General features: G+C 45.4%; 1 protein-coding gene across 4 annotated transcripts; it reads right to left on the bottom strand.

Annotated features, from left to right (window-relative positions):
* Window positions 1-87: 87 nt before the first annotated feature.
* FAM161A (FAM161 centrosomal protein A) lies at window positions 88-23,230 on the bottom strand. 4 transcript variants are annotated; one of them, XM_049870435.1, is made up of 7 exons: window positions 22,938-23,230; window positions 11,354-11,592; window positions 8,934-10,055; window positions 8,407-8,574; window positions 6,952-7,051; window positions 1,133-1,287; window positions 88-656 (listed from the first exon to the last, which is right to left on the bottom strand). In XM_049870435.1, exons 1-7 carry the CDS (start codon window positions 23,118-23,120, stop codon window positions 521-523), a joined length of 2,103 nt encoding a protein of 700 aa, XP_049726392.1. In that variant the 5' UTR covers window positions 23,121-23,230; the 3' UTR covers window positions 88-520. The 4 variants fall into 4 exon arrangements, with proteins under 4 accessions (XP_049726392.1, XP_049726389.1, XP_049726390.1 ...); XM_049870432.1 differs by lacking the exon at window positions 8,407-8,574 and having other exon boundaries at window positions 89-656; XM_049870433.1 differs by lacking the exon at window positions 8,407-8,574 and having other exon boundaries at window positions 89-656; window positions 6,952-7,048.
* Between the last annotated feature and the right edge of the window lie 3,402 nt (window positions 23,231-26,632).

The raw sequence follows: 26,632 nt of genomic DNA, 5'->3' as shown, positions 1-26,632 counted from the left end.
TTTAAAAAACCTAGGAAAATAAGTTTGAGGATTCACTCTGTGAGATGCATTTCAGAGAAAAAAAAAGTGGGCAAACAGTATAGTTTAAAAAGTATTTATTGATTCGTGTTTTCTGGAAAAATCTTTTCAAGCAAATCACCAAACACCATTACTCTCTGCTCTCAATACTAAGCAGTTTTATTTTACCCAAAATAATGAAACACTTTCATATATTTTTAAAACTAATCTGTTTGTGACAGCTGTGATTCTCAAACACTTTTTAAAAACACAAGAAAGCTCAAAGTTGCAAACAGACCACATGTAATGATTAGAAAAAATGAATGGGCATGCCTTACTCTAACTGACCAAATGACCAGTCAGGTGGAGTAAGCCTTTTCAGCTACAGGCGACTTCGCCCAACAGCCCTGCACACATCCCAGTGTTTCCACAGAAGCCTGAGCACCACAGTGCAGCTGCTGGTAGACGACCGGATCTGCAACCACAGCCAGGGCCTAGGGGGGCAGGCCTTGCTGATAAAGTTTTATTCTTCAACAGAACTCTCTTCTCCACTTTCTTCACTGATTTCATCTTTTTCCTTGCAAGAATCCTGGCTGTTGGTATCAATAATACAATTTTCTTCCCCATCCTCTCTTTCTTCTATTTTTTCTTCATTAAGGCTAGAGGAAGAAATTTATCAATCTTTCAAAGGAAAAGTGATTTGGTTTAAAGGTAAACAACCCTCTGCAATGTGTGTCATCATGCAGTCAGTCTTCCTAAGTGTATGAATTCCAATTTGTTATTTAAAAAACAAAAATCTCTATAAATGAGACAGCTAGGAAATGAAATATTCCTCCGAGAACTATTTTATTTCAAAACTTGAATGATTGACTCTTTAAATATCATTTTGAAAGCATGTTATTTTCATTCTCTATGTGAGTCAGAAATCTAAGTTGTTTTGCTTTATAAAACAAAACACTTCATCACTGTGTAATATTTTGAATGTGTCAAACATGTTAAAATATCGCTCCGTGTTACAACAGCCCCCACTATTCCATCAGGTAAAAGACCTTCCTAAAACAGAACAGAACTGCATGGTTTCTTGCAGGTAAGCATTTTTCAAAGGTAGACCATTCAGACACCTTAGATATGTTACCTTTCTTGCTCTTCAGTGGAACTGCTCGTCTCTGGATAGCTGAAGTACTCAAATGTTTCTCCACTTTGGGCTTTCTTTGAAACAAACTCATCACATATTCCTAGTGCTTTTAGGGTGTCAGAGTAATGCTTTTCTGCTGCTATTCCTGCGTTTTTCTACAGGAAAGACAAACCTTTTTAGAGGAGAGCAAAAGACTCTTAAATTTCCATAAAAGATTTATGGGTTTAAAGCTCCAGTGAAAATGAAGATCAATAATCACAGTTGTTAAAAATACGGATACCCTATGACCAGCAATTCTGGTATGTACCCCGAGAAACTCCTGAATATGTACCCCAGGGGCAAGAACGCGAATGTTCACGACAGTACTGCCTGTAACAGCCCCACACTGGAAACAACCCGAACATCCACCAACCGCAGGACAGATAAACAAACTGCGGTGTAGTCACACAACAGAGGAAAGTAAAGCAATGAAAATGAATGAACTATGGATCTCACAAATGTGATACAGAACAAAAGAACCAAAGCACAAAGTGTATACACAGTGTGGTTCATTTACACAAAATTCAAAAACAGGCAAAACAAAACTATCTTGTTTGAGATATATACACAGGCAGTAAAACTGCCAAGAAAAACAAGATGATTATCTCAAAAGTTAGAGGAGTGGTAGCCTCTAGGGCAGAGGTAGAGGGCTGATGTCCAGGGCAGGCACAGGGGCTTTCTGGGGTGCTAACCTATTAACCCATTGCCGTTGAGTCGATTCCGACTCATAGCAACCCTACAGGACCGAGCAGAACAGCCCCATACAGTTTCCAAGGAGTGCGTGGTGGATCTGAACTGGCTGACCTTTTGGTTAGCAGGTATAGCACTTAACCACTACGCCACCAGGGTTTCCTCTGGAGTGCTGGCAATGGGCTATTTGTGAACCTGGGTGCTGGCCACACGGGCATTTGATCTGTAATTATTCTTTAAACTGTACCTATGTTTTATACATTTTTAGGACTGTATAAAGACATCTGAAAAATAATAGGTTCACGTGATAGCAGCTGTCACAAGTTCTTTTATGCACCTACTGTATTTTTTACTCTCTATAAGCTGTATAAGCTGTATCTCCAATCTATCAAAGATGGTAAAATCATCAGTATCGTTATCTTCACTCTGTAGAGGAAGCAAAGGATACAGGAAGAAGCACTGGGTTCAAACCTCTGGAATGTCACTTCCTGGCTTTGGGACTGTGGGGAGGAGCCATGACCCTCCTACACTTGGAAGGAGTGAGAAGGCACCATAGTTCCTGAGACCACAGGCTTCACGGAGCCACAAGCTGCCTGAGGTCCACACTAGTGGCTCAGCGTGAGTCCACTTTCAGCTCCTAAGAGTAGATCTGAACTAGTGTAGGGCCAAGAATTGTCCTCTGGACTTCAAACTAAAGCAAGGCGACTAGGAATGGCCTGGCATCCTGTTCTGGAAAGGGTGTTAGAATCCAGTATAACCCTCATATTTAACAAATGAGGAAACCAAGGCCCCCGAGGTTAAGTGGTTTGCCCAAGGTCACAAGGCCGGTCAGTGGCAGAACCAAGTCTCTCAACTCCCTCCTGGGCCTTTTCCATTCCACCATGCTTTCTCTATGGTAGTGGTGGTCATCCTGGAGTGTGAAGGTAGCCTGAAGGGGCTTCGGCAAAGCTTTGTCAGGTGTCTGCCTCACCCAGGGACTCTGGTATTTTAAGGAGGGACCACAGAGTCTCGCGTTGCTCGGGAGAAACCAAAACAGCCAAGGCTGATTACAATGGACAAAACGATCACCCAGTAATTTCCTGATACTTAAAACTGAAAAATAGGCATTCAAACTGCTGTTAACATACTGCCTGTGAAGAACAATTTTTAGACAAGTAAGTAAAAATGCATTCAGAGCCTGTGAACACTGGCAGAGGAACTTTAGGAGCCTGAAAGGCTGAGAAATGAGAAGGTGAGGGCTGTGCCCCACAGGCTGTAGAGCAGAATAAAGGTACCCCAAAGCTAACTCTGAATGCATTAAAGCAAACTAAACATAAAGGAGTGAAGATTAAAATGACATCAATCAAAATCAATGTTAGAAAGCCTTCATCTGAATTTCGTTTAAAATTCAATTTAACATCCACTGGAGTAACGTTCTCTATTGTCGTTAGAGGCCGACTTGGCTCTGACTCATCGTAACCATTTGTATGACAGAACGAAATACTGCCTGGTCCTGTGCCATCCTCACAATCGTTACTATGTTTAAGCCTAGTGTTGCAGCCACTGTAACAGGTAATAAAGCCTGTTATTTCCAAGAAACTAGACAACATGGTTTGTTCTGTAATGGATCACAGGCGTATTCTGTTAGTGGAAAACTCTACAGCAGTGAGACAAAAATTAAATTACAAATGGCTAACGCCTAAAGATGCGAGTGAATTTATTATTAAATAACAGCTGGTAATTAGCAGCAACAGTCACGGCAAAACAGGCTGCCAGGAAAACGTAGTGGTTTATGTTAACAAAACCAAAGCAATGGTGATTCACTGCAGAGCCACTCTGGGTACAGAACTAATATTTTACATGGCGGTGAACAATGCGCAACTGTTCCTGCCGGGAACAGACATTTCCCCTGCATTCCACCACCCAAAACGACTGTAAGGACTAGGAGATAAAAGGAACAATTAAAATCACTGTATGGTTATTTTATTCTGTAACAAAGACTCTAAAAAAAAAAAAAGCTTTATTGTTTCTTCTAGAAACTGAAATAACAATAGGAAAGTCTGTCTGCGATCAGTGTCCTAGTTTGTAGAGAAAAAGTATTTATCTTTTTAACCAGAAGTTTAGTTTACAGCAGTTTTTTCCTTTGCCTAATAACTGATTAGTGAGCTTCTGTTGTGACCCGCCCCTGTGGCTGGGGAGCACACGGGGAGAGCGGAGTGTTTTGGGCAAAGGAAATTCCATGTGTGTGGCCAAAAAGTAGGAAAAGAAATATCAGATATGAAACTAACCTACATTTCAACATTTAAAATTTCTTTATGAATTTAATTCCACACACACCATTTATTTTGCCACATGTTCTCTGGTGCCTGGGAACGGCAGGAATTTACTACAGCATGACCCCCACCCTCTTCTCCCCCCAGTGCTGATTCATCACTAACACGAGAGGGCGGTGCTCTCAGCCTGGGCTAATCCCACAAAGAAAACGTGAAGCCATTATCTGGCTAATTTGATCACAGCCACTCGGTCTGGGTTCAGCAACGTCTACTAATATCTACTCTGTACCAGGTGCATCTTAGGTGATAGGAGCACAAAAGTTTGACAGCCACCTTTAAAATTACTTAGCTAGAAGGGAAGAGAAACCGTTAGACAGAGAACTGCCCTACAACGGGAGAAGCAAGACAGGCGTGCACGGGGACAGAAGGACAGGAGGAAGGAACAGCACTCAGCAGGAGACGACACAGGACATGATTCACACTGAGAGGCGAGCGGAGAGCAGGAGTTAAGCTGTTTAATGAGAAACTAGTCTGTTCTGCAAGCATTCATCTAAAGTACAATTAAAAAAATAAATAAAAGGAGCTCAGCTGCTAACCAAAAGGTCAGCAGTTTGAATCCATCAGCCACTTCAAAAAAAAAAAATTCGGGAGCTAGACAGTGGAGATGGTTGTACAACGCTGTGACTGTACCAAGTGCTACTGCACTGTACACCTGACAATGGTTAAAATGGTCAGTGTTACGTTATAAGTATTTCACCATAATACAATCAAAGAAAATCAAGGCAAAAAAAAGAAAGAGCAGGAGTTAAGTGGAGACAGGAAGAGGCCCTAACAGTGTCGAGGGTTCAGAAAACAGAATGAATGCGAACTTTAAGTTTAAAATTAGCACTCTGGTGTGACCTGAAAGTAGAGGGTGCGGGTAAGGGCGTGCGTGTGCGTAGCTGGGGGATCAGAAAGAGTGCGGTGGGAGAGATTAAGAGGCTAACGAGAATCTCCATACCACGCTGAGACCTGGGAATTATCTTACGGTGGAAGCAGGGCGGCTCAGAGTTAAATTGCACGGGCTTTGGAAGCAACCGACTTGGATTCTAATCACAGTTCCACCATTTTCTAACTGTAAACCTTAGTGGTTGCTTACCTTTCCTGAACATCAGTTACTCCATCTGTATCATGGAGAAGTCAGTGACAAGACCCCTCGATACCATTCATTGAAAATGAGAACGAATGGGATCAGTGAGAATGGATGATTGCCACTGTTGTCAGGGGTTATTAACTAGCTCAAAAAACAAAACAAAAACAGTTGCCACAGAGTCAATTTCAACTCATGGTGACCCCACACGTGTCAGAATAGACAGAGCTGTGTTCCATAGGGGTTTCAATAGCTGTAATCTTTTTGGAAGCAGATCGCCAGGTTTTCTTCTGGGGTGTCTCTGAGTGCATTCAAACTGCCAACCTTTTGGTTAGTAGCCGAGCACTTAACTATTTTCACCAATGAGGGATTCCTAATAAATAGCCACCTAGGGTTAAAAATGGGCAAGGGAATGGGAACTGCAAGGCGAAGATATAACGGGCAGCTTTGCAAAGAGCAAGGCCGGGTGACCAGACAAACTACTGTAATAACTTGGATAGGAAATAACGGAGGTTTCACCTGACAGCAGACATCAGGGATGCTGATGAGTAGATCTAAAAATCACTGAGGATGGAAACTTGGTGACCAACTGAACGGAGAGGAAAAGAAGCTCCCGGTCTTCGACACTGTGCCCCAACCAAAACAGGAAATCAGGGGCAAGAGGAATGTGAGGTACCTGTGGGACACCTGGTAGGCAGGTCTATCAGACAAGCGGACGTAAACACCCAGAGTTCCGAGCTGGAGGTAACTGCTTTGGGCCAAAAGTAAATCACTTTATGCTGTACAACATAAAATAGCTTATAATGACTTTTTTCCCCAAAAGCTGAAACTGAGATGTTAAAAAAAAAATCCAACCCCTAATATGAAATGCATTAGTACATAAAATTGAATCCAAATCAATACGTAAAGGGCCTGCATAACTATGAGAAGCTGTAATGTGCAGATTGAGCTACATCTCAGCATTCTCAGGGGACTGCAGACCCAGCCAGTCGTGGGCTAGATGCATCTGTCCCTCACAAGCGCCGGCAGAGGTCCAGCTGCAACAGCTTGAAATTCATAACACAGCACCTGTAACCTCCAGTGACTCTGTCTGTTGTTAACCATGTCACCCACACGAACCCCGCTCTCACGCCGACAAAGGAGAAGACGACCTGAAACTGACAAACCTCCCTAAAGAGAAAGATTATGAAACTAAGTGTAAAAAATCAGGGCCCACGGTCTGCAAGACCAGTTTGCTTTTCCCAAAGAAGAAAGTCCTTCTCGTAAATGCAGAGAAGAAAGAAAACTACAGATTCACTTAAAAAAAACACTGGCAGAAATAAATCTGATTCAATTTGCCACTTTGTCTCATTTTTTAATTCTTCGAAGACCTCCAAATGGCATCAGGAAGCCTCACCTTAACACCTGGCCAAGTTGGTACTAAGAAAAGCCCAGCCGTTAAAAACCGGTTGAGAGACGGTTATTTTGAGAACAATTAGAACAGCAGCGTGCTCTTCATCACACTTACACACCCCATCAACAGGGTTCCGTGCTCAGAGTTTAGGCAAAATTACTTACTTGGCTGATCTGATGAAGTTGTCACAGAAACAATGAAACAATGACATGTCCAAGTAAATTATGTAACACCAGAAGAACGGACTGTAAAATTAGGAGCTGAAGATGTTAAGAAAAAAAGCTGACAATAGCTCTTAAATTCCTACAAACACAACCTGAGCAACTCTTTCAAATAGCAGAGGCCTCTTTTTTAATTTTTCTTCTCTTTCTTCTAGTTCTTGTCGGTATTCTCTCATCCTTTCCTTTTCACTCCTTCTAAAATTAAATAAAAGGGATGAAATTTTAAAAGGTCATCTAAGAAATAAGAATGTACACATACAACACTTAGCCTGGATAACAAATCAGAAATGAATTTATGAGCATAGTTCACAGCTGGCCACAATTCCTTTTCCAGGTTGGTAAATTTTCATGAAACGGAGAATAAAAATGCTAGGTTTTGGGAACACACGGTTTACTCTGGGACCAGCCTGGGTTCTTTGTGGTTTCTGAAATCTTCAAGGCATGAAGGGATGGATGAATGCTTCCTTATCTCACTCATCAGCTGTCAGTGTATAAAACTAAGAAAATTTGGGTCAAATTAGATATATTCTAAGCAATCTCTTCTGACAACAAGACCTGCTCTCATACCCCCCACGCCCCAAATAGGATCTCCTATAAGTTGGCGGCAAAGTTAACTAAATGGACATAGGTCTGAGGAGAAGCAAAGAGCATGGTGATATGACATGCAGAGAAACAGGAACCAAAATACACTCACCAGCCTAAGTGTGTTTATTCTTCAGACATGATCCTATAATGAATTAAACTACGCTATTTTCTCTGTGTAAGAGATACTAACTCTAGCAAGATAAGATTTCATGGACTGGAGAACACAATTACACCGTAAAGTTATCATTCTGCTCAATTATGCACAAGTCTCTATTATGAAAAACCAGTTTACCTCCTTTATGTCTAAATTTTTTACTCAGTCTCATCAAATTAAGCTCCCTTTATAAATTGATTAATGCTTCATTACAAAGGAATCAGGACTCTGATTAAAAACAAACATGTATATATGTATACATATTTGTTATTTATATAATATATATGCACACACACATAAATCAGACTATTAAAAGGTAATATATTTAACTCAGATTTAAGGGCTTTTTTCTACTGAAACATGAACATTTTTATGTTGTACATAAAAATGTCCCTCTGGAGTGCTGGTTTTCAGACTTTGCCCTGCAGCATTCTGGTGTTCTGTGACGGGGTTTTAGAGGTTGTGTGAAATATTTCTGTTTCTTTATATTAAAACTGTAACAAAATGCAAAACAGCCACACTGACATGAACACACTGGGGACACCAGTGTGTTAATTTGTGCCACCAGACTTCACACACACTGTGGAGCAAAGCTCTCTGATGTATCTGCTTGAAGAGCATTCTGAGATAACATGGCAAGCTGTTAAAAAAAAAAAAAAAGCTTTATCTCTAAATCGAGGTTTCCCTCAATCCTGTAATTTGAATCAATAAAATACTAATACCATTCTTAATCTGTTTACGTTGCTACCCACTGACTAAAAAAAGAAAAAGTTTGAAAACCAATGATCCGGAGGTTCAGGGTTCATGATACCTGAGAGATTTTACTCTGGATTTAGACATTTGAGCTAAACTTTCATGTGAGTCATAAGCCTTAGCCCGGGTTGTCAGCAGTTTCTGCAATTCTTTCAATCTTTGCTTCTGCTTATTTAGGATCCGATTTCTTTCTTCTTCCAACACTTTCTTTTCCTCAAGTGATCGCCTGAGGGCAACAAACTAAGGCTTAATTCACTTTAAGCCAGTGAGAATGTTGTTTAGCAAAGATTCAACAGGCATAATTCAAGGCGGAAAGAATGGAAACCTTTTGAGAATGACCTGGTTTGTGAAACTGGACCGCAACAGGCTGACTATAACCTTCTCTACCCCCAAAGATTCAAAACATGGAGAATACATTCATTGCCTGGAAGAACACCCCCTGGCAAAACGTTTTAAATTATATAGCATGATATCTTCCCAGGTAATCACTGGTTAATAATTTCAGACTCACCACATAAAATCAATAGAACTATATACACTATTTCGCAACCATGACCCATTAGCACTGACTCCTAATTATTTTACCTGATGGCTTGTTCTCTTTCTCTGGAAGACACGGTGGGCCTTGGAGGGTTGCAGTTACAAGGCAAAGGCTTTGAACTTGCACTTCTTACTGGTGACTTGTGCCTTGGAGACAGATAAGGCCAACGCGTTTCTTTTAAATTTTCTTCGTCTGCTTTAATATCTGCCAAAACTTTCTCTCTTCTAGAGGATGAGGATGCATGAAGATCCAATGGTTCACAGGCTGTTAAGAGTTTTGAACACTTGTCTTCTACGAGGTGTTTCTGACCTTTCTCAGGAAGGTTTTCAACACCAGGAGTGTGGCATCTGACCTTGTGCTTACACTTGACCTTTTCAGGACACTTGGGTTTCCCTGTAGCCAGGCTTCTGTGAGCTGGCCCGGACGGCTGCAGGGACGAGGTCTGTGGAAGCTCCCGGGCCCTCAGCTGCGTCCGAATGCTCCTGAGGAACGCTTCTTCTTTTGCTCTGTCACTGGCAGGACCGTAAGTAGATCGAGGTACAGACCTGGCTTTAAACCGATTGGTTTTCTTTTTAGGCTTAAAAAAGTCTCTTAGCTTTTCCCGGGCTGCTTGCTTCTGTTCCTCCCTTGCAATGAACTTAAATGGCTTTTGTGAGGCCAAAAGAGCTTCCTTGCTCCTCTCTTTCGCAGCTCTCCTCCGTTCTTCACTTTGCTTGACTATATCGTGATAAAGGGGAAGAAAGACATAGGCAGGAACAGGGTTGGCTCGGAATTTCTTCCGACACTCTGCATCTTCTTCTTGCTTTTTCAACAGTTGGCGTACCGTTTCAATATCTGACTTAGATTTCATGTTCTCGTCTTTCTTCTTCTGCTCTCTAATCATCATCTGAAAAGGCTCAGGTACTGTAATCTTTGGTATCCATTCTTTTGGTTTCTTCCTTATTTTTTCAACTGATGGGATGTCAGTATCATCAGACTGAATATAATCTTCAACAGAAAAGTTTTTCCACATGTTGTTGATGAGCTCCGTGGCGTAGGTCACCATCCTGCTTTTCCCAGGGTGACCTTTTTCTAGGCTGGACAACTCATCCTCAGAGGAAGATGCATACAAGGAAGAAGACTGTCCTAAATCAGGCTCTGAAAGCGACGGCACTAAAGACACAGGCCTAAGGAAGAAGAAGAATGTTATACTTTCAATTGAATATGACCAAATACAAAAATTAAGATAGTTTCTAAGTTCAGAGTATAATCAGAAGACAGGAGCTGGATGGGGCTTGCAGACATTATTGCTTTTCTTTAGAATGGAAGCTAGGAGACAGCCTATAGATTATCTAGTTCGACTCCCTCATTTTACAGGGGAGGAACCAGAGATAGCACAGGCTCCTTGCTTCTGACCTCTACTGAGGTCTCCACACATTTCCTAGAGTCACCTTCCTAAAACAAACATCTGATCACGTGACTTCCCCATCTGAAATTTTTCAGTGATTCTTTATTGCTACAAAGTAGAGTCTAGTTCATAAAGCCTTTCAAGACTGGCCTCTGCCTACCTTTCCAGCCCACCGCCACCCTCCTACCCTCCAGCACCATTACGGACGTCGTGTAGTTAAGCAAAGTGCCCCACACGCACCAAGTCTCTCATGCTGCCATGTCTCTGCACACATGGACGGTTCTGCTGCTGAGAAGGCCATTGTTGCCTTCCTCATCTGCTGTCCTCCTCCAAGACTGAACACCTTTGTGGAAAATTCCTAAACGGCCTTCCTCCACCAACATCCTCCCCTAAGACTGAACACCTTTGTGGAAAACTCCCGAACAGCCTTCCTCCACCGACATCTTGGCACGATCAACTGCTCCCTCCTCTGTCTCCATAACACTGTCACATCATGACATATAGCAATTTTTGGTTCTCAGCTTGTCTTTGAGCTCCTTGAGGGTATCCTGTCTTCGAATCTCAGTTTGCACAGGAAATGTGCTATCGGCACGGACCAACTGAATGAGTTATAGGACTTGCCTCAAGTTTCAAAGCAAGTAAATTCACAGCAGAAACGGGTCTTAAATTACAGACTCGTTTGAAAATATAAATCATATTTACGTCTCATAGTCTTGAACTCTTTGTACTATAACTTTAATGAGCTCATGTTAATCCATATAATAAAAAGGGCTTTTATATTAAACTTTAATATTCATCATTTAAAATGGCCCAGACTAAACATTTTGATACGTTTCTATAGTTGTACAAGTGAAGCGTCAGAGAGAAAAGACTAAATGGCCACCAAATGACCCTCAAAACAAGAAGTCACCTTGTAGGCTGATAAGCATCAAACATTCTAAGTAAAACCCTACTTCCATTTATCATTAAGAGTGCTAAGGGATATCTGAGGGAAAATATCCCGAAATACTTTTGTTCTGTACTTTTAAGTATATGTCTTATTTTACAGTCCACAAATAACACTGTGTACAAACTTACCTGGAAGAGACACTAGGAGCATTCTCCCTGATGATCACTGGCTGAACGCCCTTTAAATTTAATTTATTCTGGTACATTTTCTCTAACTTTGCCATAGTTTCCACATGGGCAGCCTTCAGCTCTTCTAGTTTCCTGAAATACTCTGCATTAGAATGGTATATATCAGAAAAGTTCACCATGTCCTCAAGGCTCATAGGTGTACGTTCATCCATCCCAGAAAAGCTGGTGTTAAAATCAGCCTGGGGGAGGAAAAAGCTTGTTATGGTATTTGGAACTGAGAGACAAATTAAGCTGACACTGATCCAGATGCTGCTTCTTAAAGAGTCCACCTAATGGGTTAAAAGTTACTTGTGTATTTTCTCCTGACATTTTAAGAACAAGACAGAGAGACCAGGCTGCCAGAAAATGCCATTTTATCCGTTTTATAAAGGATGGCTAGATTCTCAGATCAACCGATAAAGGTATTTAACCCATTATATTTATACTAAAATAGGACAGACCCAAACCACCTTTTATAAAGCATTTCTGTGAGGAAACTCAGAGTCCCTGGGTGATGCAAACAGTTCACGTGACTGGCTGCTACCCTGAAGGCTGGAGTCTACCAGAGATGCCTTGGAAGAAAGACCTACTAATACTTCCAGAATAAACTGGCCACTGAAAACTCTACGGAGCACAATTTTACTCTGACACAGACGGGGTTGCCAAGAGTCAGAGTCAACTTGACGGCAACTGGTTAACTGGTTTATAAGAAGCCTCGCTCTGAGTTCTAAGTTTAAACTGAGATGAAGAGGAGCAAAAAAGGCAACCACAGGCCAACTCCCCCCAGGGGTAAGCTCTGCAGTGGGGGCTCCACGGGTGTGCCAGTGGATGGGGCAAGGGTATGAGGTGTGGAGGTGGGGGCTTCCTAGGAGAACCAAGTTCCCAGTGGCTCATCAAAGAGCCAGGGAAAAGCCCTCCTCTCAGTGGGGGCAGGCCTCAGGAGGGAGAATGAAGGAATCTGGAGGACAAGAGAGGTCGCCCTTGTGGGTGACGGTGACTCTGTGAGTGATAACAGGACAAGGGGTGTGTATCTGTTTGTAATCATTCTACATACAAGGCATTCCCAGGAGGGTCCTTATTCCTTTTATATACATTTCCCAGTTCTTTTAGCAAAGCAACTAAAAGGTAAAACCCCTTTACTCCATAAATGTATCATATTTTACATTCTCTCAGTTGAGAAACAGCTGAAATTATCGATGATACTGAGCATAAAAGTCTGCCAACCACGGTTTTAAATTTAGCCTACTGCCTGGAATAGACTCAAAATGAAAAAAGTGTATTTGCTACAGAAAATTACAGATTCAATCTGATTTAAGACGCTAGAAAATAAATCTGTGTAGCTTTTCTCAGCAAAGAAATTTCAGAGTTTCAACTGTAGATAATAGTTACAGATATGGTGTTCTAATGAGCTAAAAATGGTGTAAGGGGCCAGGGTTGAGCCACATGGGGTAACTCAGAGAACACAAATGGAGGAAAACGTTTTCTTCAACAGAATTTATATGCAGAAACTGGTTGACAACAAATCCATGAATCAGAAAACTGCTTTGTATATGCCATACAACTCAATTAAGAGAATTTTTTTATTTCTTCTGCTGCTTCTGTATGTGTCTCACCATTCATTACCTTGTAGCTCTGAGATTAGTACTCTGGTAATACACTCATTCGTTAACTATCTGGGGACATCCGGAATGAAGCTAGCTGCTGAAAGGTACAATCAGAAAAGTTTCTAGCTAGTTTAGGAGAGGTGGCTGTTGGTAGTTGCTGTCGAGTCAATCCCGACTCATGACGACCCCATATGTGCAGAGCAGATACAGGGTTTTCAAGGCTGTGCCTTTTTGAAAGCAGATAGCCAGGCCTGTCTTCTGAGGTGCCTCTGGGTGGGTCCTAACCACAGACCGTTTACATAAATAATGACAGCAGACATTGAGTGAGATAGAACCCCACCTGCTCCCACCTGAGCAGGGAGACAGATTGTGATCTTGCGTCTCATAGTATCAGAAGTGCCAGGACCCTCTGCAAGGTCACGGAAGCAATGCCTACTTGTGACCAGGAGAAAAGAAGGAAGAGAGTTCACAGAGGAGGTGAGCCAGGCTACATCAGGCTGGATGAGGACACAGTTTGCCAGAATGGGGAAGCAATGAAAAGGGAACAAATAACAAAGGCCAACATTCGAACAGGCAGAGGCAGGAGGACGGGTATGAGGTATAAAGTGAGAGACACAGAGATGAAGCGAAAGGTATTCAAAAGGACTAAATTTTTTGTTTTACTTGAGTTTAGAAGATAAGGAAAGGCTTCATAGAGACATTGATGTCTGAGCTGAGTCATAAAGAATGGAAGAATCTGGACAATCACAGAGAGTTAAGGGAGAAGAGGCAAAAAGTCCTCCAACAGAGAACGACATTTGCAGAGTCGCAGATGACCAAAGTAGGTGGGCTTGGAAAGCAAGGACACGCAGCTGCAGGAACCAAAGCCAGACCAAACCAAACCAAAGCCAGACCAAACCAGACCAAAACCAGACTAAAGCCAGACCAAAACCAGACCAAACCAGACCAAAACCAAACCAAAGCCAGACCAGAGCCACACGAAAGCCAGAACAAACCAAGGCAAAACTGGACCAAAGCCGGGCCAAAGCCAGACCAAACCAAACCAAGCCAGGCCAAAACCAGACCAAACCAAAACAAAACCGGACCAAAGCCAGGCCAAAGCCAGACCAAACCAAACCAAGCCAGGCCAAAACCAGACCAAATCAAACCAAAACCAGACCAAATCAAACCAAAGCCAGACCAAACCAGACCAAGGTCAGGCCAAAGCCAGACCAAACCAGACTAAACCAAACCAGCTGCCAATGAGCTGACTCTGACTCATGGCAATTTCACAGATCAGAGCAGAACTGTGCTCTGTCGGGTTTTCAGTGGCTGGTTTTCCAGAAGTAGACGCCAGGCATTTCTTCTGAGGCAACTCAGGGTGGACTCGAACCTCCAACCCTTCAGTTAGCAGCTGAGTGTGTAACCATGGGCACCACCCAGGGACCCCAAGTGCAAGACAGAAGGAAATAAAAAGTACGGAGCAGCTTTGGGAAGCAAGTCTGTAAAGAGAAATTGGGTAAAACAGGAGGTGATTTCCCTGTCCTGTCTACCACAGGTCACCTGTTTTCAAAGATGAAAGGGCTGGACGGAGTTAAACAGCTTTTCAGTTTGGAGCGTTCTCCTGGTTGGGGAGAAAAATTGCAGACTTGGTGTCAGAACGCTCATTCGAGGTCTGCACTACTTAGCAATGTAACACAGCACTAATCTTGTGAACATCAGCTTTATGATGAGTAGAACAGGTATGCCAGGTATTAAACTATCATCTCTCAGCTCCAAACCCACCTTCTATACCTGCCCTGTGATGCTGGGGCTGGGACCCTACAAACCGGTTCTGCTTTGCCAGCAGCTCTGATAGGCTGCCGGTAGGGGGCGCTGGGGAGCCAGCAAGGCTGCAGGAGGAGGAAGGTGCTTATTCCTTCCAGGTGAGTTCCCTGGTAGCTTCCTGCCTGCCGGGGCTGCCCCAGCAACAACCCTTCACCTGGGCAGCAGCAGTGCGTTTCAGTAGCAACAGCTGAAGCCATTCTGCAGTTTTCCGGCTGTACTGTGCCCCTCTCGGAGGCCCCACTATCAGCCCCTGGCACCCCCTCCTCAGGATGTGGGTCCAGGGCCCCGGGCACCCCTCCTCAGAGAGAGAGGCCCTCCCATCTCAGTAAGTCCCCACATGATCTGTACCCTCCCTGACTGCACTCCCTATCACTCTGTGTCACCTACACTGGCTGTTCTCCTTGAAGACATCAGTCCACTTCCACCTCAGGGCCTTCGCCCTTGCTGTTCCTGCCCTAGGGTGCTCTTCCTCCAGATACCGGCATGGCCCACTTGCTCACTCCTTCAGGTCTTTGCTCAAATGTCACCTCCTCCATGAGGTCAGTCTGACTATTCCATTTGAAATTACAGCGGCCTCCCCCAGCTCATCAGCCCTGCTTCTCTATTTTTCTCTTAAGCACTCACCACTAACGAGCATTCCGCGTGCTGTTGCCGATCTATTTGTGTATTGTACGCCTGCCCCACCTGAGAAGTAAGCTTCACTGCTGTGTCCCTGGTGCCTAGAAAAGTGCCTGGCTGATGGCAGGTGCTCAATAAATGTTTGCTGAATGAATGTACATTTCAAAACAACGTAAGTTTCCACCAAGAGCAGAGAACTGTTATCCTCCACAAAGGTCTGAATCATTCAAAGAAATATGGGCTGCTCTGAAGTGCTATATTCTGCTGAGTTCTAAGGAAAAGCCTATTCTTCAAAAACTAATTAAAACACAGGAGATATTCCAAAGAACTGCTTTGAGGCAAACGCGTCCATGGTTCTGCATTTGTTCTTGGAGAACATCCCTTAAACAAGGCCTTACGGCAATCACATTACAAAAAGAGTCCAACACATTCAGATTCCGAGGAGAAGGGCCTGGAGAAATTGTTTGCAAAATGGGGGAACACTGGGACTGGAGAAGATGAGACAGACTCCCCCAGAGCAGACACAGCCTTTCCCTAGAGCTGGGGACCTGATTTTGGACTTCTAGCCTCCTAAACTGTGAGAAAGTAAATTTTTGTTGGTTAAAGCCAAAAAAAAAAAGTTATAGAAGGGTGAGTAGCATCTGAAGAGATGTGGAAAGTAGGATAAATTATACCTGTGCACGGACTTTTGCGTCACGTCTAACCCTTTTTCAGCTTAAGACTGTAAACACAAGCATGAACTTTTCAGATAACTGACCTCGTGGTGTTTTACCTAAGACGGATGAATGGCTGACAAGTGACTTCCAATTCTGATTCCACCTTTAACTGTCTCCGTACAGAAGAAAACATGTACTATACCCAGTAACCTAGGCCAAGGACATTACTTTTTCAAAAGCCTAAAACAGCACCCTTTGCTTTAATTGCTCGGCTTTTTAAGGAATGTTGTAAACATTCCCGAGATTAGAGGATAATCCTCCCTAGATTGGCTTGATCCACTTAGGTGCTGAATCTTTGCGGCACCTGTTGTTTTGTTAGTAGCCAGCATGCACACACATAAAGAATTATTTGTCCCATTGTCTAGTTTCATCTGGAGTTCTGGGTTTTTTTAATGTAAAAAACTTTTTTGCCTTGAAAAGGAATTGTAAGGAATAAAGGCAAAGCCAGACCTACGAACATGGGTGAACCCCCCAAGATATTTATTATTAAGTAAAAAAAAAAAAAAAAAGCAAGTTGAACAATATGCAATCCGTGCCATCCACTGCCGACGAGTCGATTCTGACTCACAGCAACCTTGAGAGACTAGAACTTGGCCAAAAGGGTTTTTAAGGCTGTAATCTTTACAGAAGCAGACTGCTGCATCTTCCTCCTGCTAGTGGCTGGTGGGTTTGAACCACCAACCTTTTAGTTAGCACCTCAGCACTTAACTACTGTACCACCAGGGCTCCTCAATATGCAATATATATTGTTTTTAAAATGCTTAAAACTCCCAGGTATAAACCTCCAGCCCAGCTCCCCAAAGACTCCTGTTTCAAAGTCCCAACTCCCTCCTAGATGTTTCCACTTGGCAGCTTTACAGTCATTTTAAACCTACCGTATCCAAAAATGAAACCTTGATTCCTCCCTCCCCAAACCTATTCCTCCCCTAAAAGCCAAAAAAAACAAAAAAAACAAAAAACCCAAACCTGTTGCCACCAAGTTGATTCAGACCCATAGCCACCCTAGAGCCCCAGCCTCCCCATTCAGTAAACAGCATCACCTTCCATATTGTTGTGTTGTTAGGTGTAGTAGAGTCAGTTCTGATTCACAGCCACCCTATAGCTCCTGCCTCCCCATTCAATAAACACCATCACCTTCCATATTGTTGTATTGTTAGGTGTAGTAGAGTCAGTTCTGACTCAAAGCCACCCTATAGCCCCAGCCTCCCCATTCAGTAAACAGCATCGCCTTCCATATTATTGTGTTGTTAGGTGTACTCGAGTCAGTTCTAACTGACAGCTACCCTATAGCCCCAGCCTCCCCATTCAGTAAACAGCATCACCTTCCATATTGTTCTTGTGTTGTTCGGTGTAGTAGAGTCAGTTCTGACTCACAGCCACCCTATAGCTCCTGCCTCCCCATTCAGTAAACGGCATCACCTTCCATACTGTTGTTGTGTTGTTAGGTGTAGTCCAGTCAGTTCTGACTCACAGACACTGTATAGCTCCTGCCTCCCCATTCAGTAAACGGCATCACCTTCCATACCGTTGTTGTGTTGTTAGGTGTACTCGAGTCAGTGCTAACTGACAGCTACCCTATAGCCCCAGCCTCCCCATTCAGTAAACGGCATCACCTTCCATACCGTTGTTGTGTTGTTAGGTGTAGTAGAGTTAGTTCTCACTCACAGCCACCTTGTAGCTCCCGCCTCCCCATTCAGTAAACGGCATCACCTTCCATACTGTTGTTGTATTGTTAGGTGTACTCGAGTCAGTTCTCACTCACAGCCACTTTGTAGCCCCAGCCTCTCCATTCAGTAAACGGCATCACGTTCCATACCGTTGCTGTGTTGTTAGGTGTAGTAGAGTCAGTTCTGACTCACAGCCACCCTATAGCTCCCGCCTCCCCATTCAGTAAACAGCATCACCTTCCATATTGTTCTTGTGTTGTTAGGTATAGTCGAGTCAGTTCTGACTCACAGCCACCTGTAGCCCCAGCCTCCCCATTCAGTAAACGGCATCACCTTCCATACCGTTGTGGTGTTGTTAGGTATATAGTAGAGTCAGTTCTCACTCACAGCCACCTTGTAGCTCCCGCCTCCCCATTCAGTAAACGGCATCACCTTCTATACTGTTGTTGTGTTGTTAGGTGTAGTTGAGTCAGTTCTTACTCACAGCCACTTTGTAGCCCCAGCCTCTCCATTCAGTAAACGGCATCACCTTCCATATTGTTCTTGTGTTGTTAGGTGTAGTCGAGTCAGTTCTGACTCACAGTCACCCTATAGCTCCCACCTCAGTAAATGGCATGACCTTCCATATTGTTGTATTGTTAGGTATAGTCCAGTCAGTTCTGACTCACAGCCACCTGTAGCCCCAGCCTCCCCATTCAGTAAACGGCATCACCTTCCATACCATTGTTGTGTTGTTAGGTGTACTCGAGTCAGTTCTCACTTACAGCCACCTTGTAGCTCCCGCCTCTCCATTCAGTAAACGGCATCACCTTCCACACTGTTGTTGTGTTGTTAGGTGTACTTGAGTCAGTTCTGACTCACAGCTACCCTATAGCTCCCACCTCCCCATTCAGTAAATGGCATCACCTTCCATATTGTTGTTGTATTTAGATATAGTCAAGTCAGTTCTGACTCACAGCCACCTTGTAGCCCCAGCCTCTCCATTCAGTAAACGGCATCACCTTCCATACCATTGTTGTGTTGTTAGGTGTAGTAGAGTCAGTTCTCACTCACAGCCACCCTATAGCTCCCGCCTCCCCATTCAGTAAATGGCATCACCTTCCACGCAGCTGCTCAAACTAGAAACCTGGGAAGAGGCATTCTGGATTCCTCCTTCTTCCCGGACCCTCACACCCAAAGCAATAGTAAGTCCTGTCCATCCTAGAGAAATCTGTCCACTTCTCGCCATGTCTTCGTGTCTTTTCGCACCTGAATTACTCCAGCAGTCTCCAAACCAACTGTCTTCTTTCCACTTCATCAAACCCTCGAACCATTCTCCACAAAGCCACCAGAGATCGCTAAAACTGTAAACAGGAACATGGCCTATCTCCTAAAAGCTTCAACGACCTCCTGCTGCACCCAGAATAAAATCCAAGCCCCTTTCCTTGGTCTACAAGGCCCTGCATGATCACTTCTCCAACCTTGGCTCCTCCCACTCTCCTCTCTTACCTCATCCTGTTGACTTTTTTCCAATCCTTAATCTCTTCACTGGGTGGGACTATGCAAATGAGATCCTTGTGGCCCACCAAGGGGATTAGATAGCTTGCTAATAATGTAAATAAGGTGCATGGCACCTTGTGGGGGTGGGACCATGTAAATAATGTGTATGGAACCCTAAGGAGGGAATTGGTTGGTTTTGTCAACCTGCTAGGCTTAAAATGAGCCATCCGAGAGACGAGTAGATCTCAACACCAGGAAAAAGAAGAGCCAGGAGTGCAGCATGTCCTTTGGACCTGGGACCTGTGCTGAGAACCTCCTAGATCCAGGAGGCTATAACAAGGAAGACAGGAAGAGACAGCAGAAATCAGGAGACTGGAGCAAGACGGCTGCACTGAAGCTGAGTGCTTTTGGACACGAGGCTTATTGGTGGAGTGGGGTGCCTTTGGGCACTTATTGGGAAGCTAAAAGAGCTTTGTAACACTTGCCTGAGCAGGGCAGAGGCTGGGCTGAGATGCCAAGAGGCTGAGGGCCAGAGAGTCATGCCTGCAGGCATGGCTGAGAAGAGGCCGACGTGATGGAAGAACTGTACCCTGAGTGTTCCTGAGCCGGAACTGTAACCTGTCACTTCCCTAATAAACCCCATAATCATGAGTATTGTCTGTGAGTTCTGCATGGCCACTGCAACAAAGTATTGACCCTAGCAGGGAAGTAGAGAGTGCCATGGAAGGGGCCGCTGGTGCCATAATTGGTAAAAAGGGGAAGGGGAGGAGGAAGCACATCTGACCTCAGCCTCACAGGAATCAGCCTTGGGTTGCTGATCTTGATTCTCCCTCCCTCTTGTGAAGTTAGAGGTCAGACACCAGCTCCCCCCACCCCCATCCCATGTTTACATACACAATGCTGCTCTAGCCATGGCTTCATCCATCACATTATGTTATTGTTGTTGTTGGGTGCCATCGAATCAGTTCTAACTCATACTGACCCCATGCACAACAGAATGAAACACTGCCTGGTCCTGCACCATCCTTACAATCGTTGTTATGCTTGAGCCCATTGTTGCAGCCACAGTGTCAATCCACCTCATTGAGGGTCTTCCTCTTTTCCACTGACCCTGTACTTTACCAAGCATGATGTCCTTCTCCAGGGACCGATCCCTCCTGGCAACATGTCCAAGCTATGTCACATCACATCACAGGGCCCAGGAACTGACGCATCTCTCCTTCCCCTCACTCTGATGAGGCTGGATTCAGGGAGCACTGAATTCAGTGCCCAAAGGGGAAAAGAGTCCTGCAAGGTGGGGTTCTGGCAAAACCAAATGGCTGAAAGAGGCCTACTATGACAGCTGGTTCTATAAACAATCTTGTGTGGTGGGTATGCTATCTGGGTTTAATACATTTTATAGATGACAAAGTTGAGACATATTAACCTTTAAAAATCAAGTTAGAGACCCAAGCCAAACTGTAAAGGGACAAAGCCTGGTTCCTGCACTCCTCCTGCCTTTTCCGTCTTCCCCTGCCCCCAGCATCACCTGGCTTATCAGGCCCAGTGAGGCAGGCCACCCAGGTGTGCTTCTGGACCTTTCCTGTGTGACAATCCTGGAACAGTATCAAACTTATAAAAGTTAGCTTCTTTTTTCTTCCTTTTTTTTTTTTTTTTTGGATCCTGCCCTTTCAGAACCATGTAAGCTAATCTCTCCACTCTCCAAAGGTAATAACAGTTTCTAATACAAATTTACAGTTTATCAGGACACTCTGGAAGTATAAGTGCAGCCAGAGAAATGACTAGCTCCTCTACCACAGAAAGCCAAAACAAAATTTCATCTTTGGGTGAGTCACTGCAATGACAGTCCCATGGGTAGTTGCTATTATGATTGCCAATTTATATAAGCATGTCTTTAGATATGACACACATTCTCTCATTTGGTTCTCAGTCACTGAGACAGGAGAGAGAGAGAATTATTACACTAGTCCTTTTTACAGATAAGGCAACTGAGACTTAAGGAAGTTAAGTCCTAGCATCATCTAGCAAGAGATAGAGCCCAAACTCTAATCCAGAACTCCAAAGCTTTGTCCTCCATTTAGTCTTCTTCCTCTATTCCCTTGCTTGCCTACTGCAACTTGTGTTGACTGGAAGCTTTATCATGAGCAAATATGGTCCTAGTGTTCTGATCCTGTGCTGGGTCTCGATCTGCCCAACTCTGGACAGCCTCAAGCAGTTTATGTCTGTTGGTGAAATACTGAACATAAAAGGTGCTGCTACAGATTTCTTATTAACAGCTGTAGTGTAAAGACATCAGAATTCCAAGTATCCAGTGATTTCTAACAGCCCTACACCAAAATGTTTTTTGTGTGAGAAGCTTTAGACATATAGTATTAAAAGGATTTATCTGGTGGAGAGTTTTATATCTGCAAGGTTCTCATCTTTTAAGTGAAGAGAGCAGATGGCAGACTCTGCCCTCCACCTGGTGGACAGGTGTCCATGACACATGTGACAGTGAAAACTGATCAGTGAAAAGGCTGTCTTGCTCCATCCAGAAGGCCATTTAGGAAACACTGGCACCTCAGTAATTTATTTCTCTGGTCTTATCTATATCTGTGTCTGGTCTATCCACTAAATTCTTGATGATTTAAACTCCTGCCTCTAAAGTAGTGTGTTTAAGATCCACCAAACACACTTGAGAGCTTAGCTGATTCACTTAAGTTTTCATGGGTCATCAACTCAATTTCATGGGAGGAGATCAGTGTCACGGATTGAATTATGTTCCCCCCAAAACGTATGTATCAACTTGGTTAGGCCATGACTCCCAGTATTCTGTGGTGCTCCTCCATTTTGTGATTATAATATTATGTTAAAAAGATTAGAGTGGGATTGTAACACCCTTACCAAGTCACATCCCTGATCTAATGTAAAGGGAGTTCCCCTGGGGTGGGGCCTGCACCACCTTTTATCTCTCAAGAGAAAAGAGAAGCAAGCAGAGAGTTGGGGACCTCATACCACCAAGAAAGCAGCACCAGCAGAGCGCCTCTTTTGGACACCAGGTCCCTGCGCCTGAGAAGTTCCCCGACCATGGGGAGACTGAGGACAAGGACCTTCTACCCTACTGGACTGTGAGAGAATAAACTCTTTGTTAAAGCCATCCACTTGTGGTATTTCTATTACAGCAGCACTAAATGACTAACACAGGTTTCAAATTCTTTTTTTTAAAGGAAATACTGTATCCGTTCCCAAGGAACACCAAAGCATAAGGAGGAAAGTTCTGTGCTTTGCTCTTTCTAGAAATAATTTCTAGAAACTTTTACTGCAACCTCTTTGGTGAAAATTAAAAGACTTTTTGGAAGCCTCGGTTTTGGGTGTTTTTCGTGGGGGCTGAGAGAAGGTTGTGGGCCAGGATCACTGGGCAGAGAATTACCTTCCAGGAAGATCTAGACAGGGGAGCGCATTTCCCAGCCTGTCCCTAAGCTGGAAGGGGACCCACACCAGCCCGAGCCCGCACCCAGCCAGCGTCTCGCTCCGCACCTTCCTCGCAGCCAGCCAGCGTCCAGCCCCACACCGAGCCCGCGTCCCGCCCCGCACCTTCCTCGCCCCCAGCCCGTGTCCCGCCCCGCACCCAGCCCGCACCCAGCCCACGTCCCGCCCTGCACCCAGCCCGCAGTACCGACGCCCGCGCCGACGGCACCGTCTTCTCCTGCTCCGCCTCCTCCAAGGCCGCCGCCGCCGCCGCCAGGGCCTCTATGAGGTCTTCCCTTCTGTACCGGGCGACCCGCACCCCGCTGTTGGGGTTTATCGGGGTTTGGTGGCTGGAGGCCGCCAGCCCCGCCGCTTCATGCGAGGCGTCCATCGCCGCCCCGCCAAGGCCTCAGCGCCCGCGCCGGCCCGGGACGGGGAAGCTGGTGTGGCCCCCGGCCCCCGGCGGCTCGCTCGCGGCAGGCGGTTACCAGGGGCGCGGTAATCAGAGACGCTACGGGGGCCGCGGGGGGCCAGAATTCACGGAAAGCAGCCGCGCGCCGGGAGACGCGGGCGCGCCGCCTGCCGGCGAGAGTAGGTGCTGGTTCTGCTGAGCGGGTCAGAAGGTCAGCGGGAGGAACAGGCCGCCGCCTCCCCTCCGGGCGTCTCGCCGCTTGAATGCACACTGCTCGCATCCTGCTAGCGAAGCAACTCGTTTTGTGAAGAAACAGCGCATTTTTATTGTTATTAATTGAAATAATGTGTTAGGAGGGGATGACAGCGGTGCAGGAGTAGAGCAGGGCCGCTGTTTCGGAACGGTAGCCAGGTCGGCCCCGCGGCTACCTCACGCAGCTCCGCCGGGAGCCGGAGGAGCCCAACGAGCGCCGTAAGTCCTCTTCTGATTGACTTGACCGCTACCAGCAGCTGGCCAATCAGAAGGAGGCCGCTAGCTGGCCCGCTCATGAGTGACCAATAAAAGCCTAGTGTGGGCGGTGCCTGGCCCGCCCACCAACGAGTGACAGGCATGGTGGCTGTGCGAGCCCGCCGTCAGCCGGTGAGCTCCCGCGGGGTTGAAGGGGCGGGTGCCCGGCAGCGACCACACACACACACCCCGTCTGCACCCACACCCGACAACGCCACCCAGCCGCCGAGCTCAGGCGGGGCTGAAGGGGCGGGTGCCCGGCAGCGACCACACACACACACACCCCGTCTCCTCACACACCCGACAACGCCACCCAGCCGCCGAGCTCCCGCGGGGCTGAAGGCGCGGGTGCCCGGCAGAGACCACACACACACACACCCCGTCTCCTCACACACCCGACAGGCGCGGGTGCCCGGCAGCGACCACACACACCCCGTCTCCTCACACCCGACAGGCGCGGGTGCCCGGCAGCGACCACACACACACACCCCGTCTCCTCACACACCCGACAGGCGCGGGTGCCCGGCAGCGACCACACACACCCCGTCTCCTCACACCCGACAGGCGCGGGTGCCCGGCAGCGACCACACACACACACCCCGTCTCCTCACACACCCGACAGGCGCGGGTGCCCGGCAGCGACTACACACACACCCCGTCTGCTCACACACCCGACAACTCCTCCCACCCGACAACCCCACCCACCCGGCAACCCCACCCACCCAACCCCTCCTCCCACTCGACAACCCCACCCACCTGACAACCCAACCCACCCAACTCCTCCCACCCGACAACACCTCCCACACTCAACAACTCCTCCCACCCGACAACCCCACCCACCTGACAACCCAACCCACCCAACTCCTCCCACCCGGGTTGGTGTGCGTCAAGCAGCGACTTCCCTGTGCGCCACGAGGCTGTAAAAGGCCGTGCCCTCCACATTGGGGCCTGGCAGAGCCTCAGCCACCCGCTACCCAAGCCCCTACTTCCCAGCCCCATTCTTTAGCCTCCTCTATCACCGGCCCTAAACGGCTGTCAGCGCCTTGGAGCTCTGGCATTTCCTCGGTTGTGCAGGGCGCTTGGTCTCGAACCCGTTTCCGAGGACTGAACCCTTCGTACCAAGCCTTCCTTGGCTGCCTGTCCGGAGTGTGAGCACCTGCAAAATCCCTCTCCCCACTTGCTTCAGGCAGCAGTTGGTTTTGGAGAGCATTCGCTTGGTACGGGGACAAATGTTGGCTCTGTTCTGTGCAGAAGCTGGAAGCCCATTCGGTATGGACTTACCCAGTGACCAGGTTAGGGACTTCCAGTTAGTCACGTGCAGCAAGACAAGTCTTGATGGTAAAGCAGTGCAAATGGAAAATTATACAAAACCAACGAATCAGTGTGGAAGACATGTATCTAGACGACAAGGAAAGTTTCAATTTACCAGGAACATTCTAAATTAGGAGCTCTGGTGGTGCAGTGGTTAAGTGCTTCAGGGGCTAACCAGAAGGTTTGCATCTACCAGTCGCTCCTTGGAAACCCTATGGGGCAGCTCTACTCCGTCCCATGGAGTCGCTATGAGTAGAAATCAACTCGACAGCAATGCTTTGTTTCTACCGGGGCAGGCAAGAGGGAGGGGAAAAGGACACTGAGCTACTGTAGAGGGTGGTGGGAAAATTTGGAGTTAGTGGTGGTGGGAAAACAATAAACATAATGTGAATGTACATATGAAGAATGTTGAAAATGGCAAATGTTTTGTTACATATATCACAATAAAAAAAATAAGCCATCTGTTGAAAAATGTCATTAGGCAGCTCATATCTTCCAATCTGAATGTTTTTGATTGACAGAAATGTTTTTTTTTAAGTTAGATGTAAATTATTAGATAAGAGTTTAGCAAGGTTGCTGAATACATAATTTACAAAGTGAATTGCATTTCTCTCTGTGCTTTATTTTGGATAGTTTCCAATGCTACGTCTTCAAATTCACTTTTTGTTGTTTTGTTTTTTGGCAATGTACAATCTATTAATCTGATCCAGAGTATTTTGTTTTAGATACTGCATTTTTCATTTCTAGATTTAGGACTTTCTTCATATCTTCCATTTCTCCATCAAGTTCATGTTTTCCTTTACATCCTTGAGCATATATATGATTTATAAAAACTGATTTAAGGTCTTTGCCTGCTAATTCCATCATCTTAGTCATTTTGCATCTGTTTCCGTTGATGTTTCTCCACTATGGGTCACATTTCCCTCCTTTTTTGCATGCCTGATAATTTTTGGTTGGATGCCAGACATTATTTTACATTGTTGAGTGCTCGATTTTATTGTACTACTTTTAAGAATGTTAAGCTTTGTTCTGACAGATGAATTATTTGGGATCAGTTTGATCCTTTAAAGCATTGCCATGGATTGAATTGTCCCCCCAAAATATCTGTCAACTTGGCTGGGTCATGATTCCCAATACTGTATGATTGTCTACCATTTTCTCATCTGATGTGATTTTCCTATGTGTTGTAAATCCTATCACTATGATGTAATGAGATGGATCAAGTGGCAGTTATACTAATGAGATCTACAAGATCAGTGTCTTAGGCCAGTCTCTTTTGAGATATGAGAGAAGGAAGAGACATGAGGACCTCATACCACCATGAAAGCAGTGCTGGGAAGAGTGCATCCTTTGGACCTGATGACCCTGGGCTGAAGATGCTCCCAGACCAAGGGAAGACTGGTGACAAAGACCTTCCTCCAGAGCTGACAGAGAAAGCCTCTCCCTGGAGCTGGTGCCCTAAATTCAGACTTCTAGCCTCCTGGATTGTGACAGAATAAACTTCTCTTTGTTGAAGCCATCCACTTGTGGTATTTCTGTTACAGCAGCACTAGACGACTAAGACAAGTATCTTTCGTTAGGATGAGTCCAGAGCAGTTTTTACAGCTAATTTACCCTCACAACTAAGGCAGGACTGAAAGCTCTACTGATTCCGTGTGTATTATGAGGTCTGT

The sequence above is a fragment of the Elephas maximus genome, chromosome 26 (assembly GCF_024166365.1).
Source record: "Elephas maximus indicus isolate mEleMax1 chromosome 26, mEleMax1 primary haplotype, whole genome shotgun sequence".
NCBI lineage: Eukaryota > Metazoa > Chordata > Mammalia > Proboscidea > Elephantidae > Elephas > Elephas maximus.
This window is presented reverse-complemented; position numbering and strand designations above follow the sequence as displayed.

Excerpts from the sequence above, each read along its gene's own strand:
- FAM161A (XM_049870435.1), bottom strand. The coding sequence starts at position 23,120 with ATGGACGCCTCGCATGAAGCGGCGGGGCTGGCGGCCTCCAGCCACCAA. Across the intron at positions 8,575-8,933 it reads GAAAGAGAACAAGCCATCAG|GCGATCACTTGAGGAAAAGA; the intron begins GTAAAATAATTA and ends TGTTGCCCTCAG. Across the intron at positions 657-1,132 it reads TCCACTGAAGAGCAAGAAAG|CCTTAATGAAGAAAAAATAG; the intron begins GTAACATATCTA and ends TTCTTCCTCTAG.